Raw genomic sequence first — 21,890 nt, forward strand, 5'->3', positions numbered from 1 at the left:
TCTTTCTTCCTGATTTTCCCCATCAGTAGCCAGATAAAGAGCAGAGTCAGTTTCACCTGGACTGCATGTGAAATTGTGTCTCGTGGAAATATCATTGCAGAAAATGTAATGGTCTAATCTGCAATTGCAATGACTTCATAACTATAAATAGAATGATGTTCAATGAGAGGAGCAGAAATCTATATAAAACTTATTATTGTCATTATTTTTACCAGAGTGATTCTGAGCAAATTCGAGAGGAGTGTGCTGCTGGTATATCCAGTAAGTTCGATCCAAGCACAAAGACAATAAATGGACATGTCCAAGGTAAGAAACATAGGATACAAACTGTACTGGAAAGAGAATGGCCCAAAAATATGAGCACTGGTGTACAGTACTTGTTCAAGAAATGTGCCTATTAAATAACTAGTAGGGACAAACAAATGTAAGAACTGGTGTATCTCATTGGATTTCAGCCACAGGTTGAATTGAGTGTATTTGCTAAAGGAATTGTATTGTGAGTTGCATTTGACACATGCTTCTCTCACAGGTAAATTTGAAATAAGGAAAAAGACCGAAGAAGAGGGAATGAAGACTGACAAAGGCAGTGAGTACATACATTCAAAAACAAATAGAAAAGAATCAGTGGTGGTCAGGAGAGGGTGGGAAATTCCACCTTCAGATGAGAAGGGAACAGAAGAGGGTTTTCTAAAATAACCTAATCAATAAATGGGCCAAGGACCTAAACAGACACATCTCAGAAGAGGATATAAAATTAATCAACAAATATATCTCTAGCAATTAGAGAAATGCAAATCAAAACTACTCTTGAGATTTAATCTCACTCCTGTCAGAATGGCAGCTATTATAAAGACAAACAACAATAGTGTTGACAATGATGTTGGGGATAAAGGTACACTCATATATTACTGGTGGGACTGCAAATTGGTACAGCCAATATGGAAATCAGTATATAAAATCCATGGAAAATTGGGAATAGAACTACCATTTGACCTGCTATCCCTCTCCTTGGTCAATAGACGAACACTTAAAAACAGCATACTACTGGGATACAGCCACATCAATGTTTATAGCAGCACAATTCACAATAGCTTAACTGTAGAACCAACCTAGATGACCTTCAGTAGGTGATTGGAAAAAATGTGTCATAAATACACAATGGAATATTACTCAGCAATAAAAGAGAATAAAATCATGGCATTTGCAGTTAAATGGATGGTGTTGGAGAAAACAATGCTAAGTGAAGTTAGCCAATCCCAAATAAACAAATGCTGAATGTTTTCTCTAATGTAAGGAGGCTGATTCATACTGGGGTAGGGAGGGGTAGCCTGAGAGGAATAGAAGAACTACTGATAGGCAGAGGGGTGGGAGGAGAAGGGAAGGGGCAGGGTGTTAGAAATGATGGTGGAATGTGGTGAACATCATTATATCCAAAGTACATGTATTAAGACATGAATTGGTGTGAATATACTTTGTACACAAACATAGATATGAAAAATTGTGCTCTATATGTGTAATATGAATTGTGATGCATTCCACTGCCATTTAATAAAATCATTAAAAACAGAAAAAACAAAATTCCATGGAAATAAAAAAGAGGGAATATATTATATTAACTCATTAAACTATATTTCTGTTCAAAAAAAAGGAAAAGGATTTTCAAATATGGAAAACATTTGTGTGTTTCCAGTTTAAAAGTTGAATGAAAGAGAGAATAAAACTTTCCCACCCTTCCTCACTTATACACAATTAGGAATAAATTGAGGAATGAAGACCTGTTTCCACAGAGCTAAGTTCAGTTACCCTAAATGATTAGGCATGTATATAATTTAATGACTTGAAACTTGTTGCTATGCCCTAAGGAAAATTATAGGGCAGAAAAAGCAAATGTAAAAGTAGAAGGAAATATGAGTGGTAATTGAGCATTTCCCAAAATCACAGGTATCTGAAATTAACAGTGGAGAGATTACAGATCTTTCCAAACTTTACTTTGATGGAACATTTAGGGAGGAATCCAGAGCTACATTCAAATTGCCATAGAGGAATAGAAGCAGACAAATTTCACACTGGAACTGTGGAATTTTAAGGAATCATCCCTTGAAGATCATGTTCAAACTCTTGTTCTGATTCAGCAGGTCTTTGCCTCTACATGTCCATTGCATTCTAAGGTGACTCCATTGATCCTAGTCATAGACAACATGATTTGGAGCTGTGCATTGGATATCCTTTGAGGAAATATACAAGAACCACAGCTGGTTCCTATACTTCAAGACACAACCAGGTTAAGTGCAAGCATCAATCTCACTTTCATTCTGAACATGTCTCTTGAGATGTGGGAAGAACACAAAGGACTAAGATGAAGAAATGATATTTCTAAGATAACACAGTTATCTGTTGGCAGGCAACAAGAGTGGCAAAGATCCATATGAAAGATGGAAATGGAAAAAAAAAGACAAGCTCCCACTTTTATGAGTTTCTTTGGAAAAGTTGAAGGGAAGAGAAAGTGAGGGAGAAAACATGCAATTTAGAAGAAAAAATGAGTAAATAGAATTCTAGTCAGCTCTCTTAGCTTTCCTTTCTTCAAGTTGAAGTCTGGTGCAGAGATTATAAGAACCAGTGGCAACTGGCAAAATTAGGATACCCTACAGCCACCCATTTTCTGCCTCTATATCCAGGAGGCATCACAGTGCTTAAGGCATCCATTTGTGTCCTTCAGATGAGGATCGTTGCATTTTTGAAGCATTCATTGCTATAAAGAAGCTCATAATTCCAATCATACTATTCCTATTATCATCCTTAATGTATCTATTACATTATTTTATTTGAATTTTGTGAGAAACCAAGTTTCTGGACATTCCAGGAGTACATCATATTATTGAGATAAATTCTAAAGTCTAGAAAGCAAATGTTGTGATCATCTGGGACTTTTGTGCAATTACTTCAAAATCTGTCTATATAAGTCTCACCAGACTCATTTTTTTTAACCGGAAAACTTTATGAAGTTTGCTCCTCAAACACCAACATTGTTACTGTATTTACCAACTTTTTTGAAACATATTAGATTATTGGTATGTGATAATTCTGCAAGAATTCAGAACAATTTTCCTTTTGGATTGCCTTGACTGAACTCTTTATGCTCTACCATAGATTTATTGCATAGACATGAGACCACTATCTTTGCAAAAGAGTGCCAAAAGAAAGTTGGTATTGGTTAAACCAGAGTTTCTGGGAAAAGAATATAACACCAGTTTTTTACATGAATATGAGCAAAGACCCTTAACTGTGACTCTAAACACATGTGTCAGAGCTAACTGACTCAGAGAACACTCTATGATGAGCAAACAAGCGTACCCTCCCCTGAAATCTTATCACAACTTTGGGAATATTAATTATAAGGCAAATGAGGTACAGGAATCATACTTATAATAAAATGGGTTAAATAATTCTGATAGAATTCACTCAAGATATTTGCTGCCACATTTTTAATTCTGCTTCGATATTGAACTTCTCAGGGTTGATCTTTCCTCCTCTGAAAACATCACTGTGCTCTCCAGCATTCTGCATCTTGACATCAGTATATATGCCAATGTGTTTCTATTAATGGTCATTGCAATAATGACTTTACTGTTGGAAAACTCAACTGATAATTTTCCTAATCCTATATTCCTGATGCTGATTTCTCACTCAACATGAAGTCCCCAAATGAAAGGAGATACATAAAGCTAAAATAGTCTTCACCAATGCTAACTAGCAGAACTAGGGTCCCATATCATTCAGTAGAACCACGATTGTAATTTTGTCATATTCAGGTTTTGCTGAGCATACATCTCAATCTCTTTTCAGGACGTCAGGATTCATGTGCTTCCTTCAAGGTAATTCATCTTCTGTTTATTTTAAAGAATTAAGTGCATGCTAGATAGGATGAAATGTAAAATGTTTATATAATATCTTCTCTCCAAGAACATCAAGCCTTTGAAAAAGGATTCACTTCGTCAAAGACCAAAATTGAAGATAGTAACATGCAAAGTCAAAACAGGTAACTTTTGTGGTACAACCTCTCTGGAAAACATATATAGAAACTTTGAAATAATAGCGACTCTTCACACCTCATGTGTGTTATTTTCCCACAGTGTGTAGGAAGGATTTGCAACAATATGTGGATGTTGATGCTTACATCTGTTTTCAAAATATTTCTATAAAATCATGAGAAAATTATACTTAAAATACCTTATAATAGATGTCTCTAAAATTATGTTTCCCACATTAGATTCATTACAGAAGTTAGTTGGATTATGAGGCTGATTTTCTTTCACCCTAATTTTAAAAAGAGCTTATGTGGGTGCACTGCTACAGTTGAGAAACCTAGGAGAATGAGAATATTGTATGGGATTGAACCCAGGAGGGCAAGAACAGTTTGTGAAACAGAAAAAACTCATCTACAAATAATGTCAACTCTATTATGACTCCTTGTATATGATCTTATTCTATTGTACCTGTGATTTGTTTTATGGTTCTTTCCATACACCAATGATGTGGTCAGTCGGTAGCAAGAAATGATACAATGTATGACCATATGTAATTTATTTTACTCCTTTCTTGTAAAATGAATCCATTATTGGCTAGAGAGCATTATTTTCATCTCCCACTGAAGCTCTTCCACAGACAACTCTGATTCTCTGATGGGACGCATACTTATAATAAAATGGATAAAATAATTGCATTTTCAAAGTTCAGAGAATTACCCACCCTCTTCTTAAAGTAGTTTCCTCAACATAGGAAGATAGTGCCATGAAGAAACTACATGATAAAGAAAAGCAACATTCACAGTAGCTGCATTTACTACACATGTTATTTGAATCCTTGAGTTATAGTCAGGAGCAGAACCACACATTCCTATTGCCCAGCTTCTTTCTTTGTTCCTTGTAATTAGTTTTCATTCTACACAGTTCACTGAAATTGTTCTATCCTCTGCATTTCCAGAAACATTCCCTCCATTCGTGCTGGCATCAACTTCCTGGTGCACTGTGGCCTTCTCATTATGTATATCCATTCGTGCATGTTAACCTGCTATAGCACTGAGGGTGGTCCTGTTATTTATGCATATACTGCACATATGATTATCAGCCTTCTTTAGATCATGGATATCCAAGCACCTTAACTTTCCTAGAAATCTTTCATAATCCAAAATTTTCCTCACTGTGTATATTGATCCCTCTCTCTGCCTGCAATATCTCTGATTCCTCTTACCAATCATTTTATCTCCATAAATCATGTTCCCTTTAAAGCCCTGTTTCTCAATGTACAGCCTTTCATGCTTGAAATTTCCACCCTCTGGCACATAACCTCACTTTTTAAGTCTCCGCTCATCTCCATCTCTAGAAAAAAAAATCATCCTCTATACTTGTTTTCTCCTCAAGATCTTACCACAAACACAGTTGTGGGTGGAATAAACAAAAAAAAACTGTTAACTACAACTTGATGTAAAAGTAGTCCCCTCAAGTCCAAAAACTGATAGACTAGACAGGAAAAACAAGACTCTACAGGTCATATGTTTATTACACATTTCAGAAATAAAGTAGCCCCATTGGGGGGGGGACAGTTTATGTCATGAACAACAGGCATAATCATGGATATTTCTCAAGTCAGAGTGATTCCTAATGGAAAGAATGAACAGTAGCAACAACAACAACAAAATAGAAAGTAAATTTAAAAACAACATGGAATTTGTTGATCAATGTGTAAATGTAATCAGTTTGGGGGGACATGACAAATGATGAACAATGAATTTTTTTCTATGATATATGAAAGAAGAGACAGTAAAAACTCTGATGCCTCCTGTTTCCATAGAAATATAAATCTTTCTCTGTGAAATTCACTTTAACCTAAAATAGATAAATCTGAAAATTATTTTAGCATTTGTATATGGTGACACCCCAATTGTAGGTATTCTGATGCATTGATCACTAAAATTACTACTAATTGATGTCAATATTTACTGGCTTCAGAGGGACACATGTGTAATTGCAGGTACTTGAAAGGCTGAGGATAAATCCCTGTCAGGTTTCAAGCCAACTTTAGTATTTATAGACGTCCTGTCTCTAAATATTAAGACAGGGAATTTGATATGAACACCATAGTTCTGCCAAAGACATACATGTCCCTGGATAAAAATACCCAGGCCCATATGCAAACAGCAATAAACATTCCAAAAATAAGATATATTCACCTTAAATTTAGCTTGATTGAAATGGTACTTGAGGAAAGTAAAATTACAGGATTATTACTACTGTTCATTTTTACTTGGATTAATTGACATTCACATTATTTTTTAAGTAGTTTAAGTAAATCTGTACATTTGTCAACAGAGTCCCATATGGGCAAGTCTTCACACGAAGAGCAACAGAGTCTTGAAGACACTGAGTACCACCAGCTACAGGTATGCACATGTCAAATTCCCAATTACTTTTATTTTCCTTCTTTATAGAAAGTCAATTAGGCCAAGTGAATTGAACTCATAGAACATTCTTTGGGAATTCAAACATCACAATTTAATATTTAAGTATAAATATGTTAAGACATGAAATGTTATATTAATTAACATATAATAATAAAAATTAGCTTTAGTGATCAATGTGGGTTACACATATGCTTTATGTTATCATTGTGCCTATATTTTTGAAGAATGTTTGTGTTTTCATCTGTGTGACATCCTTAAGTGGAGAGCAATATGTCAGAGACTTAGAAATAAGCAGTTGAAATCATGAACATACATAAATGCAATGACCACTGAACCCATTCATTTAAAAACAACTTCATTCCCAAGGGTTCAACATTTAATTTCACATTACCTGTCATCTGAAAAAAGATGTCATTCTCCATGGATTTCAGCATATCCATGGAGGGAGGGAACAGGCTCAAATCAGGCACAAAATTTCAGGTTGTATCGAAACACTTCAAGATGGGTACTTTTCTGCTAATGTACAAAAAATATATATTTCCTATCCATTGTCTGTAAGAAACCAATAAAATTATAAAACATATTTACCTTACCTCTTTATGTGAGGTTAGACTAAAGATTTTGGATATCATTTTTGGGAAATTATGAAATTTTGAATGTCTAAATTATGAAATTTAGATCTCATATGATCTAACATAGATCATATAAGAATATGCCTCCTGATCTCATATGATCTGTGTTAGTATGTAAAGGATTTGCATGCATTTGCATGGGTTCTCTTCCACTATTACACAAGGATCCTTGTAGTGTGTAGATTTGTCTTTGGTTGTGTCCTGGGTATGGTTTATATCTGAGTATCAGGAGTGAAAACCACCATGTTGCACATGCCTGTTTTACTCACCAGTATTTCTCTGAGGTCACAGAATGAAGTACACAAATAATCACAGTTTATAGCAAAACACTTATCACCTGTAATAGAAAGTAACACTACAAAATGAAGAGATGAAATAGGAAATATTAATGTTTACCTGGAAAATCAAAAGAGGCCTTGGTTTTAATATAATTATTAGGCCTTGTTTTAAAATAGAAGGAAAGAGGCGGGAGTAAAGAAGGCCAAAGAGGAGATGAGGGGTAATGAACTCAAATTAGAAAGAAAAAATTTAAAATGAGAGGTAAACTGGTCACTTCATAGTGAACACACAACCTCCCCCCCCCACACACACAGAGTAATGCAATGAAATTCTCAACAACAAAAAAAATAAGATTGATGGTGAAAAATGAAATAATGTGAAAACCCCATTTCAATAACAGACAAAAACACATCAAGAACACCAATATAAAAAAGCTTGAGATTTCCCTTATACTAATGTTAGGAGATATTTCTGTGCAGGACTTCTAATTTTAGAAACCTTCTTTATTTTTTTGCTCTAGCTGCAAATGTCCTAACCTGCTATTGCCATGAATAAGCTGAGCTCAGATGCTCGATGGCCCCCACCTCACCCAGAGAAATGAGAGAACTTCACAATTTGGAGAAAATCCTCAGCCTTAGTACTTGTTCATGTATACAGGGATGTGGGCCCATCTAACATGGATACTTACTGACAAACACACTAGTGAGCAATTCAGACTCTAAAGATGGACTCCTATAATCAGTGATGTAGAGGTAGGCAAGAGTCCATATCTCTGAGGGGTTTTCTTACAAGCTATTGGAGCACAGCAGTCATGACCTGCTTGGAGAATCTGCAATTTCTTCTGGGAACTGTAGGAAAATGCATTGTACCTGCCAATGCCCAGCACTGCTAGATTCTTCTGTCACTTGAATTCTCAAAAAGCACTCTCCTTTAGTGTCATTATTCTAAACAACTATTTCAAGAGGCAGTGTTCTGTGAACCTCTACTCAAATAACTGTCCAGCAGGCAAAACACATGTATTTATGATGAGAGTTTCCATCCCATTCCTGATTTTCACTATCCTGACATCATTGGATCAGGGTAAACTTCCACCATTCTGTAAGGAGTGTTGACTATGCATTCAGGAGTTGTAATACCTGCAGTGGTTTCTGATCCAGCAAACAGAGTTACTACACAATGAAACTCTTCTCCAAGGTGTTTACCCTGAGAATTTGATTGTAATCACCAGAAGGGTGTCTACAAACACCAGTGTGTTGGAAAAGCCAACGAATTTCTAAATGCCTCTCAGCTGAGTTTGTTTACCATCCCTGGTGTGGATCATCATGTGTGTTTTCTGCATGCATCCAGTTTCCTACCAGCCATTGCCCTGGCACTTGCTACCAGAGACCTTCAAACAACATATTTCAATGAAAGTACCATGACTTTTTAATCTTTGGTAGACCACGGGTCCAACCTCAAGCTACCGAAGGCTCTCAGCGGATCTGGTCTTGAATTCTGGTCTCAGATTAGAACCCATTTTAATTCTTCCTTTGGGTGCCTCCCAACCATTGTTTTGTACATGGTTTGATCTGATTTTAGAAGTTGAAATAGGAATGTATGTTGTTTCCATTATCCCAGGAAAAAGGCCTCTGTGAGGTAACCAGAGATAAAAGGATCTTGCACTCACAGTCTAACTCTGTCCAGGATTTTGTGCAGTATCTTGAAATTTTCTTGATATCCACGCAAAAATCCAATTCTCTCCTCTGCTGAAAATGTCATATTTGTGTTGAGAAGAATCTCTATTAGTTTCTTATTTTCTCTCTAAAATAATTTTTACACAATTAAGAAGATTTTGCTGCTCTTTTATATGTTTGAAAGACATTTAAGGCAGTATTTTAATACATTATGTGTGAAATCATTTTGCCATAATGGTTTATCAAGAATAACTAATTTGCTGAAAATCAGTGCTGAATATTCTTTTGTTGATGGGTATCAGTTAGTTCCATAATTCTATAAATGTGACTTATAGTGTAAAATATTGAGGTTCATATATCACATGTGCATTCTGACTCATACATTGGGGTAAATTGGAAGGAGTGAGAAAGATGAATCATATTCCTAGAATCTAAAGGAATCTCCATAATGCTTTCCAGTGTGGAGGTCTTAAATTTTCAGTCTGGCAGTCTAGGATTGAACTTTCCTGCCACATCCTGAACTGCACTTATTATTTGAATACTTTAAAAATGTCATTCTGACTGGGGGCATCTGAAATGCCAATGCAGTTTTGAATGGTATTTCCTTGAATTCTAGTGGGCATTTTGTAATTCCTGATTTAAGAACTATGTATCTCTTGCTTTTTCCCATTTTTTACTTGTGTTAATGAGATTCTCCTCAGTCTTCGAGAGGAGAGATTCATTACTTGCACTCTGCTACTTTTTCCTGACAATGCTGCAGTCTATTCCTTCAATGAATGCATTTTTTTAAAAGCCATGGATTCTGTGTTTCATCTGGTTACTGATTCTTGTCATGGCTTTCCAGCATTTCCACACAGCCTGACTTATTCATTATGCAGCCATACACCAGTTTTTCTGACTCCAATCTCTGAAAATAGTCATTAAATAGTGCCTTCCTTCCATGGAATTCCAAGACTTTGTTCAATGAAGATGTTTGCATACTCTACCCAAATGCAGTGTTTTCCTTTGTACACATTAATTGTGGACATATTTTTGTTCTAAATTTCTCTTCCTTGAAACTCAAATTTTGATGAAGTAAATACTTTCCTGAAATATATTAATTTTTAGAAGATTCTGGTGAATCAAATTAAACAATTCCAAGAGTATTTTATTCCTACTTGATGTGACACATTTGAAATCTCCATCACATCAAATATCATATTTAACATTAAATATTTAATTAACCCTCCCAGGCTGTAGTTGTGGCTCAGTGATGAGTGTTTGCCTCACATGTGTGAAACCTGGGTTTGATTCAGCATCACATAAAAATAAATCAAATAAATGAATCATGCCCAACCACAAGCAAAAATAATAATTTAAAAAAATTTAACCCTCCTATGTTTAAAATGTCAAATCTGTATAACATCAAAAGAGTTTTGTTGGGGAATACACACATTGCTAGTTAAGCACTGATGTGAGATGCTTTGAATATATGTGTATCAGTGCTTGTTGTCAAGCATTTCCTCTTTCCTTTTTTCCTGGTTTTGCCCCATGGGAAGCTAGATGAAGAGAAGAGCTCACCTTCATCTGGGCTGCATAAGATCGAGTCTTATAAGGAAATATTATTCCACTAAATGTAATAATCTAATCTCCAATTCCAAAGACAGCACAATTGGAAATATGGCGATGTGCAAAGAGTGATGATAATATCTATATGTAACTCATTTTTGTCATTACCAGAGTGATTCTGAGCAACTTCAGGAGATGTGTGCTGCTTCTGAATCTGTTGAGATCAATGCAAGCACACAAAAGGGAATAAGTGAACTTGGAAAAGGTAAGAACCACATAGAAGACTAAATACATTGGAAAGAATATGTCCAAGAAATATGAGCACTGGTATATACTAATTGTGCAAGACATGTGCATATTAAATAAGTAGTAAAGTTTAAGAAAAAAAATGTAAGAAGTGGAGTCTCTCAGTAGGTTTCAGCCACAGGTTAAATTGGATGTATAGATAAAGGTACTGAACTGTGAGTTGCAGTTGAGACATGCTTTTATCACAGGTAAATTTAAATAAGTAAAAGGCCTAAAAAAGAGGGAATGAAGACTGGTGAAGGTAGTGAGTACACATTGTCAAAAAGAATAAAAGTAAAAAAGAACCAGTGGTACTCAGGAGAGGGTAGGAAATCCCAACAACATGTAAAAAGGAAAAAGAACAGGGTTTTTAAAGTGTGAGAAGAATTTGTGAGTTTCCAGTTCCAAAGTTGAATGATGGAGAGGGTACAAATTTTCCATCCTTCCTGACTTACTCACAGGTGGGAATGAATTGAGCGATGAAGACCTGCTCCCACAGAGCTAAGTTCACTTACCCTAAATGATTAGGCAGGTGTACAATTTAATGACATGCAACATGTTGCTACTCACTAGGGCGAAATTTTAGGGTAGAAACAGCAAATGCTATAGTTGAAAGGACTAGGAATTATTATTGAGCACTTTCCAAATCCACAGATATCTAAAATTAACTTTGGAAAGCTTAAAGATTCTTCTAAACTTTATTTTGAGGGAAGAATCCAGAGCTTCATTCAAATTAACCTAGAGGAATTAGAAGCTGACAAATTTCACACTGACACTCTGCAATTGTTAGGAATCATCTTTTGGTGACCATGTTCAAAATCTTGTTCTGACTCAGCAGATCATAGCTTCTATATGTTTATTATAGTCTAAGGTGATTCAAATGATCCTGATCTGTAGAAAAAATGATTTGGAGCTATGCATTGGATATCCTTTGGGGAACTATGCAAGAAACACTATCAGTTCCTACATTTAAAGACACAACCAGATCAAGTGCAAGCACAAATCTTGCTTTTCATTCGGAGCATGTCTCTTGAGATATGGGAGAGACCCAAAGACTAAGGTGAAGAGAAGATATTTCTAAGATAAATCTGTCACATTGACAGGCTGCAAGGTGTGGCAAAGAGCCACACATAAAATGCAAAATGTAAGGAGACAAGCTCCCACTTCTGTGGGTTCCTTTGGAAAAGCTAAAGGGTTGGGAATGTGAGGAAGATAACATAGAATTTAGGAAGGAAATATGAGGAACATGACAATTAAGCAAAGTGTAAACAGTGTGATGCCTTTTGTTTACATGGAAATTTAATTTTTTTTTCCTGTAAAACTTTATTCAAGTTGAATGGATCAAGTTGTGAGTTATTATAGGCATTGCACATGGTGAATACCTATTGTCTCCCTAAGTGGTTTTCTGAGGTATTGGACCAGAAAAATTATGCTTCAATAATGTCAGTATGCATGGGGTTCAGAGGCATACATCCATAATTGCAGGTACTTCTGAGGCTGAGGCAAACCCCTGCAGGGTTTCCAGCAAACCATGGACTTTACAGACACCCTCTCTCCCAATATAAAGACTTGGAATCTGAGCATTATAAATACAAGCATTATAGTATTTGCCAAGGATACATGTTTTGGGTTAAAATACATAAGCCCACACACAAGCAGCAATAAAAATTTCACATATGACATATATTCTCCTATAATAGAACTTCACTTAAAAATATAACTGGGAAAATAAAATTACATAATTATTAGTACTCTTCCTTTTTATTTGTATAATGTGTCTTTCACATGAATTTTTTAAGTAGTTTATCTGTATATTTGTCAGCAGAGTCACATGTGAGCGGATCATCTGACACAGAACAGAAGAGGCTTCATGATATGGATAATACTGCACATCACCAGCAAAAGGTAGGCATATGTGTCAATTTAAATTCCTTGTCAGTTCTTTTTCCTGCTTCCAGATGACAATTGAAATTACCTACTACAATACTCTTTGAAAATCCAAACATAGTAATTAAATATTTAAGTACAGAGAGGTTAACTGGTCATCAATATCAAAATGCCTTTAGCAGTCAAGGTGGATGCCAGATAAACTTTATGCAAGCAATTGCACTAATATTTTCCAATAAAGTTTGCATTTTCATGTATGTGACAGCCTTAAACGGTGAATGATAAATTGGAGAATATCATATCAGTTGAAACTAGGAACATGCATAAATGCAATGACCGCTGAACACATTCATGTAAAAATAGCTTCATTCCCAAAGGCTCAGTGTTTAATTTCACATTAGCTGTCACCCATGACAATGTTAAAGAGTTTCCTGCTCAGAAGGTGTAAGCCACCTGGGAAAAAAGAAAGTCTCAAATAATTAGTAAAGAAATAAGAGCCAGAGCCAGAAATTAAGTTTGAAAAGGAAAGCAGAGCTCCTGAAATGTTCCCCAATCCCAGTAGAAGCTGGAACTGAACAACTAGAAAAAGGATCAAGTTGTTTAGATAAGGGAGAGTAGATCAAAGGCATAGATAAGTTTTTAGCAGGAGGAATATTGCTTTTTGTGGTGTGTTAGGGTTCTTGCAGCAATGAAGTTGATTGGCATTTTGACAGGCCATATCCAACTCTGAAAGGCTGTGTAGCTGTGTGGCTTCAGCTGGTCCACCCATCTCCAGTGCAGTGCTGAACCTAACACAGCTTTGTTTGTAAGAAGTCAGTGGCTTCTAAGTCAATTTTCTTCACACCAAGTTCATATTGGCTCCTGTCAGGAGAGAATAAACTCCAATAATGATCACAGCATAAACCAAAATATGTATCCACTGTACATAAAATATATATGTTTTAAATGATTTCTAGAACATCACAAAATGAAAAGATAGAGTAGGAAATAACAAGTTTTACCTGCAAAAAATTATGTCCTGGTTATAATATAATTATTGGAACATATTTCAAAAAAGTAAGTAGAGTGAAAGTGGTGAGAGTAAGCAGAGTCAAAATAGGAGAAGAGGCAAATGTAATAAAAATGAGAAATGAAAAGATTTAAAATGAGAATAAAAGTTGTCTCTGGATAACAACAAAAAATGAAAGAATGGAATAAAACTCTCATAAATAAATAGAGAAAAATGAAATAATGTAGAGCACCCATACAAATATAAGACAAATATATCATGAATAATAACAGCAAAAGCTTGAGATTTCCTAATGTTAACAGAGTAGAAAAGAATATATTTCTGTCCAGGATTTCTAATTTTACTCACACATAACTTTGGGGGTTTTTGGGAAACAAATATTATTCAACACTTTATTTGTTCTAGCTCCAAAAGTCCTAACCAGTTATTTGCATGAATAAGCTGAGCTCCTCTGCTCCTTTGGCCCCACCACACTCAAAGAATGCTGAGAGAACTTAGCAATTTCAAGGAGAATATCACCATCATTACTTGTTAATGTACTCAGACATGTGGGGCTATCTAATGTGAAGACTTCCTGACACACACTCTGGTTCATGGAGCCTAGGGACTAGTATGTAATTCATACCACCTGATGGATTCCTGTAGTCAATGGTCTAAAGGTGGGCAAGATTCCATGTCTCCGAGCAGTTTCCTGGCAACTTATTGGAGCATGGCAGTCATAGCCTGCTTGCAGAATCTTTTGGGAACTGAAGGAACATACCATTGCACCTGACAATGCCCCAGCACTGCTGCATTCTTGTGTCACTTGAATTTTCAAAAAACAGTCTCCTTCACTATCATTATTCTAAACCACCTGTTTAAAGAGGCAGTACTCTATGGAACTCTACTCAACTAACTTTCCCACAGACACAACACATGTATTCCTGATGAGAATTTTCAGCCCATTCCTAACTATCACTATCCTGAGAATATATGAAGAGGGTGAACTTCCACCATTCTGTGTGGAGAGTTGGCTATGCATCTGGGAAGTTCAAACATGCAGTGGTTTCATATTTTTCCCACAGTTTACTACAATGGAACACTTCTCAAAGGTTTCTGCCCTCAAGATTTTATTGTAATTCCCTGGATGGTGTCTAAAAGTATCAGTGTGGTGATAATGTGGACAAGAACTTGAAGTGCCTCTCAACTGAGTGGCTTGACCCTACATGATGTGTAGGCACATATATGTTGTTTTAAAGGAGAGCAATTTTTTTACTAGACATAACCTTGGCACTTGCTGTCACAGAATGTCAAACAACATGTTTCAGTGAAAGTGCCAGGAGTTTTAATCTTTAGGTGGACCACAGAAACAAAATGTAGCTGCCCAGAGCTATCAACAGATCTATGTCTCAGTTTCATTTTTATACCACCCTAATACATGCTGTGGGTGCCTCCATGACAGAGGTCCACCTTATAAAAGTTAAAATAGAAAGGAATTTTTTTTCTAAAATCTGGGGGAAAAGTATGGTAATGTACATGGGATGAAGAGGCTCTTGGCACTTGCAATCCCATTCTGCCTAGAAGATTTGACAATATTTCAAATACTGGTTGATACACCTCAAAAAAATTCAACTCCCTCCTTTGCTGAAAATGTTGTATTTGAACTGAGAGGAATCTATATTATTTTTCTATTTTTTCCTAAAATATTTTCCTTTATATACTTAAGGAGATCTTGCTGTTGCACCTTTTGTAGATTAGAATATTTTAGGGCACTGAATTCATATAAAGGATGGTATTGATTTTGACATAGTGGGGTACAATGAATAAGTATATTGCTAAGAATCAGTGCCAAGTGTCTTTTTGTGTTTTTAATACATTTTAATGTGAATGGGTATCAGATTTAGTTCCATAACTTTATAATCATGACTAAAACAACAGTGCTAAAACAGCAACATTCATAAATCACATGTGCATGCTGGTTTTGGTACACTGGGGTTCTGATCAAGGAGTGGAAAAGTTGGGTCATATGGCAGTCATATTCCTAGAATCCTGAGGAATCTCCATAATTTTCTGTCTGACAGTGTAGGATTGGACTTTGCTGCCACATCCTGCACTGAACATATTTTTTGACTACTTGATAAATGTCATTCTGACTGGGAACATCTGAAATATCAATTCATATATGAATGGTATTTCTTTGAATTCTAGTGATGTTAACCAAATGTGGTACATCTATGAGCAATTTGTAATTCCTGATTTGAGAACTGCCTATTTCTTGCTTTTTGCCATTGCCTAATTGGGTTAGTGAGATTCTCCTCAGCCCTCCAAAGGGGAAATTCATTGCTTGCACATCACTAGTTTTCCGTGGCATTGTTCCATCTACTTCTTCTATGAATGTACATCTTGTTTTAAAATCTATGATTTCTGTGTTTCATCTGATCACTGATTCCTATTAAGGGTCCCCAGTATTTCCACACAGGCTATCTTATTCGTTCTGCAGATCCATGGATTTTTCTGGCTGCAACCTGTGAAAGTAGTCAGTCAAGAAACACAGCATGATGCTGTGCTAATGTCTTACTTTTTTGAAATTCCTTTTAGTTCCTTCTTCAGTGAAAAGTGTTGCATACTCTAACCAAATTGAGTGTGCTTGTTTGTTCACATAAAATATAGACTATACTTTGTATACAACCAGAGATATGAAAAAGTGTGCTCTTTATGTGTAATATAAATTATAATCATTCTTCTGTCATATATAACAAATTAGAATATAAAATATAGACACATTCTCTTACTGACACTCTCTTTTTTTAATGAAATTTTGACTATGTAAATATTTTGCTCAATGAAGTGAATATTTGGAAGTCTCTGGAGACTCAAATGAAACAAGTTCAAGAATATTTTATTCCTACTGGAGGTGGCCCATTGGATAGTCTCTTATCATAACAAGTATTATATAAATAAATAAAACAATTGGCACTTCATTGTTAGAAATGTTGAATCTGTATAACATGAAATCTAATTCACAAAAGCATTTTAAATAAATTTTCTACTCTGTTTTTAGATTTGAGTGAGAATGCAGAGCTTACTAATTAAGCACTGATGTTAGTTGTTTGGGATATATGCATATCAGTGAGTTTGGTGTAAGAGAATACATTTCCTCTTTCATTCTTCCTGATGTTCCCCATCAGTAGCCAGATGAAGAGAGGAGCTATCAGGACAGCATGTGAAATCATGTCTCAGATGGAAATATCATTGCAGAAAATGTAATGGTCTAATCTGAAATTGCAATGTCTTCCTAACTATAAATATAATGATGAACAGAAAGGGATGCAGAAAACTACATGAAACTTATTATTGTCATTATTTTTACCAGAGTGATTCTGGGAAACATCGAGAGGTGTGTGCTGCTTTTGTATCCAGTAAATTTGAACCAAGCACAAAGGCAATAAATGCACATGGACAAGGTAAGAACCACATAGAATGTAAAATACATTGGAAAGATCAAAGCCAAAATATATGACCACTGGTATGTAGTACTTGTTTAAAGAATGTGCCCATTAAATAACTAGTAGGGGTAAACAAAGATAAGAAGTGGCATATTTTGTAAGTTTAGCCACAGATTGAATTGGATGTATTGCTAAAGGAATTGCATTGTGAGTTGCATTTGACACATGCGTCTGTCACAGGTAAATCTGAAATAAGGCAAAGGATAGAAGAAGGGAAAGTGAAGGCTGAGAAAGGCAGTGAGTACACATAGTACACACAGAAAAGAATCAGTGATAGTCAGGAAAGGGTGGAAAATTCCAAAAGAAAGAAAAATGCAGAATGGAAGCATGGAAAATAAAAACAGGTAAGTCTTATTGTATAACTTCTCTAGAAAGCATATAGTGAAACATATTAGAAAGGATAGCAAGCTATTCATACATGATATATATAGTTTTTCCACGATGTGTCAGGAGGATTTGCCACAACATTGGATGTTGATGCTTGCACCCATGTTTCAAAATATTTCTGTAAATTCATGAGGAAAATATATTAAAAGAGTTTATATCATATATGTCTCTAAAATTATGTGTCCCACATTGGAGTCATTACAGTGGTTGGTTGGAATATGAGGCTGATTTTCTATCCCTCCTAAATTGAAAAAGAGCTTAAAGGGGCAGGGCTAGAACCGAGAAGCCTGAGAGAATGAAAATATGGTTTTTGCTTGAACCCAGGAGATCAGTGCCAATCTGTGACACAGGAGAAACTCATTGACAAGAGAAATACTATGACACCACGCTTATGGACTAATTCCAAGAACTGGTGTTTTGTTTTATGGTATATTTTTGTTTGTTCCCTTCACCACTGATGTGGTCAGTTTATAGCATGAAAGCATGCAATGTATGATCATTTGTAATTTATTTTACTCCTTTCCTGTAAAATGAATCCATTATTGCTGGAGAACCTTCTTTCTAGAAATTTTGACTAAAAGTTGTAAATCAAAATTGTACTTCCACATACCAAAGTAGCACTTGCTCATATTTCTATGGCATGGTTTGTTTGTTTATGTTATTCTCAGTGGGCACTAATGAGATCCTTTTGCATGCTAAGCATTTGATCTCCCACTGATCCTTTCCCACAGACCTCTCTGTTTCTCTGGTGTGTTTTGTGTATCCAAGCCTCAGAAAAATACCCATATTCTTCTTAAAGAATTTTCATCAACATAGGAAGATAGTGCCATGAAGAAACTACATGATAAAGGAAAGCAACATTCACAGTAGCTGCACTTACTACACATGTTATTTGAATCCTTGAGTTATAGTCAGGAGCAGAATCACACATTCCTGTGGCCCAGCTTCTTTCTTTGTTTCTGCAATTAGTCTTCATTCTACACAGTTCACTGAAATTGTTCTATCCTCTGTATTTCCAGAAACATTCCCTCCATTCACACTGGCATCAACTTCCAGTGCACTGTGGCCTTCTCATTATGTATCTCCATCATGTACAGGTCCTTTATTGTTAAACTGCTATAGCATTGAGGATGGTCCTGTTATTTATGCATATACTGCACATATGACTATCAGCCCTCTTTAGATCATGGATGTCCAAGCACCTTAACTTTCCTAGAAATCTTTCATGATACAAATTTTTCCTCACTGTGTGTATTGATCCCTCTCTCTGCCTGCAATGTCCTCTGATTCTTCTCTTACAAATCACTATATCATCATAAAAATATGTTCTATATATTTTATTCATTCATTCATTCATTCATGTTCTCTTTTAAACCCTGTTTCTCTATGCACAACATTTCATGCTCAGCATTTCTAGCCTCTGGCACATAACCTCACTTTTGAAGTCTCCATTATTTCCATCTCTAGAAAGTAAATCATCACTGGCATCTGTTTTCTCCTCAAGGTCTTACTACAAACTCAATTGTGGGTGGAATAAACAAAGCTGTTGATTACAATGTGATGCAAAAGTGTCCTCTTTAAGTCCAGGAACTGATGGAGTAGACAGAAAAAGGAATAATTTATAAGTCACATGCTTGTTACCTAGTTTGGAAGCTATAAAATATATGAGGTAGTCCCAGTGAAAGAAAAAACAGTTTATGTCATAAATATCAGGCATAATTATGGAAATTTCTCAAGACAATATGATGGAATAATACATGGAAAGTAAATAAGAATGGAAATAATCAAGTCTCTGGCTCTAGAGGTTTCTTGGTTAAAGCTAAATGGGAGACAATATTAGAGAGAAACCAAAGAATTACCTAGGTAATTTTGGATAAAAAAATGAGAATACTGGTATAATGCAATTCATCGCTTTTCAGTGTATCAACCTCAAATTAAACTTCTCTTCTCCACCCCTACCAGCTTCCATGATGTATGTGACATCCATTTGAGTCATTCATATGAGAACTTTAGCATTGCTGAAACATTGTTTGTTTTCAAGACAGCTATTTACTTAAATATTATTATTATTATCATTATGTTTACCAAAAATGGTAAACATAAAATAACATAAAATAAAAATATTTTATTGATGATTTGGAATAAAACTTGAGCATGCCATTAATTCACTTTATTACTGAGCAAATTGATCATTGATAGATACCTAATTTTTTGATCAGCCAACCCCTTTTTTTAAACAATTTGATAATCTGACAAGATATACCACATCAGATTCATTTTTTAACTCATAGTTTTCATGAAGTTTATTCCTTAACTAGCAGAACTGTTCATCTTAGTTATATTCCAATGACTAAAATACAAAGGTTTATTAGTGTCTGATAATTCCGGCAGTTTTCGGATTTCTTTTTCTTTGGATTGCCATATCTCAGTTCTTTGTGCCTTGTCCTACATTTTTTCTTTGTGGGGCATGTATCTTTGTGCAAGAATGGAAAAAGAAAAATGACATTGGTTAAATAAGAGGCTACAGGGGAAAAAAATCACTAGTGCTCCACATGGGTATGAAAAACAAGGACATGTGTATTAGCTGCTCTTCTAAAAGCATATGTCTGAACTAATTATTTCAGAAAACTCTCTGAGGTGAAATTAAGTAAACCTTCTCCTAGAATCCCATCACAAATTTGGGCTTACTAAATTGTAGGGCAAATAAAGAGAGGTTCTGTACTTGGGAAAAAAAGTGTTAAATAATTCGGATCAGTTTCCTGGAAGATATATGTAGCTGTGTTTTTCCTTCAGCTTTCATGTTGAACTTTTCAGATCCTTCTATTTTCCTCTGAATACAGATCACTGTGCTCACCAGAATTCTGCATCTTTTCACTGGTACATATATCCTTTGATTATGTATTTATGGTCATGGCAAATGTGACCTCAAAATTGGAACATTAATTACAAAAGCTATATTTCCAATTTTGATCTAGCACATTTTAGACATGTGGCTGTATTCAAAAAAAGTCCCAAACAAGCAGACACACCAAAGTTAAAATCATGTTTATGATATATAACCACTGGGACTCGGGTTCATATTCATTGTGTAAGATTATGAGAGTAGTTCTCTTTATATTTGGGGTTTTTGAGAATATATTTTCTTTCCTTTTCAGTATCTCAGAACTCACATGCTCCTGGCAAGGTAATTGATCTTCTATGATTATTTCATTGTATTAACTGGGTACTGGATTAAATACACACTATTTATATGATATCTTTGTCTCTAAGCAAATGAAGCCTTCCATCATAATCAAAGATTCTCTTCTATATAAGTCAAAACAGAAGCAAAAAAGAAGGACACTGAAATCAGGTAAATTTTGCAGTACAATTTTTCTGTAAAGTTACCTGGAAACCATTGAAATGCTGGCAGTTTCCCTGTTTCTTTTTTTTTCTAAATTTAATGAGAGGATTTATCCTCGAAAATATCAATCTCAATATTGGTATTCATGTTTTCTTAAATAATATGTTCCTGAATATGAAAAAGAGTTTTTAAATTTGAACTGTTTCTCAAATTTTACTATGTCTCAAGTTCCCTAAGTAATCCCTTAAACATTTATGGATTCTCAAAGGTAAATTATCAGAATGTAATCTTTTTAAAAATAATATAGTTTTAAAATTCTTATGGCAGAGATAGGCAGTGGGGCAAAACTATATTCCCATCTTCCTAAAAGATTGAGGCACAAATTTACTTGAGCCAGGAGGGTAGGGTTTAGTTTGGGAAATATAAGAGAGACATCTTTTAAAATAATTTATTATTTTATTTCCAGTGCATGATCCAAACTATTGAGTAATTGCAATAAACATATGTTGTACTTTAGGTAACAGTTTTTTTTTTGTTGTTATTGTTGTTTTCTTTTCTTTTCCATGGAGGGAATAATTGAAATGAGGCCTTTTAATATGCTGAGCAGTTGCTCTACAATTGAGACTGGCTGCCAGCCTTCTCTTTAAAGTTGATGATCCTGTAAAATCTTTTTATTTGAATAGTTCAGAGAAAAAACACAAGTTCATTTAATTGAAATAGGAAGATGTTAATTTTTTTTAAAAAAATCACATGATAAATACAAGCAACTTAAAGAGTTCAGGTGCTTAATTTTACATCTTCTTTGACACCTTTTGTTTTTGTTTTGGACAGAGTCTCATTTCACAGAGACTCGGAATTTTTCTTTTACTTATTAAATTTAATAACACATTATTCTTTACTGAGTT

General features: G+C 35.1%; 1 protein-coding gene across 1 annotated transcript in view; it reads left to right on the forward strand.

The window, feature by feature from the left end:
* Positions 1-21,890, forward strand: part of LOC120885689 (uncharacterized) — a 47,735-nt gene that overhangs the window by 20,805 nt on the left and 5,040 nt on the right. Inside the window, exons 6-15 of the mRNA XM_078022664.1 lie at positions 216-306; positions 530-586; positions 3,844-3,872; positions 3,961-4,036; positions 6,366-6,436; positions 10,761-10,854; positions 12,700-12,779; positions 17,123-17,213; positions 20,798-20,826; positions 20,913-20,994. Coding sequence (XP_077878790.1) covers positions 216-306; positions 530-586; positions 3,844-3,872; positions 3,961-4,036; positions 6,366-6,436; positions 10,761-10,854; positions 12,700-12,779; positions 17,123-17,213; positions 20,798-20,826; positions 20,913-20,994 — 700 coding nt within the window. The remainder of the gene's footprint in view (positions 1-215; positions 307-529; positions 587-3,843; positions 3,873-3,960; positions 4,037-6,365; positions 6,437-10,760; positions 10,855-12,699; positions 12,780-17,122; positions 17,214-20,797; positions 20,827-20,912; positions 20,995-21,890) is intronic.

Source organism: Ictidomys tridecemlineatus, chromosome 1, assembly GCF_052094955.1.
Source record: "Ictidomys tridecemlineatus isolate mIctTri1 chromosome 1, mIctTri1.hap1, whole genome shotgun sequence".
NCBI classification, from domain to species: Eukaryota; Metazoa; Chordata; class Mammalia; order Rodentia; family Sciuridae; genus Ictidomys; species Ictidomys tridecemlineatus.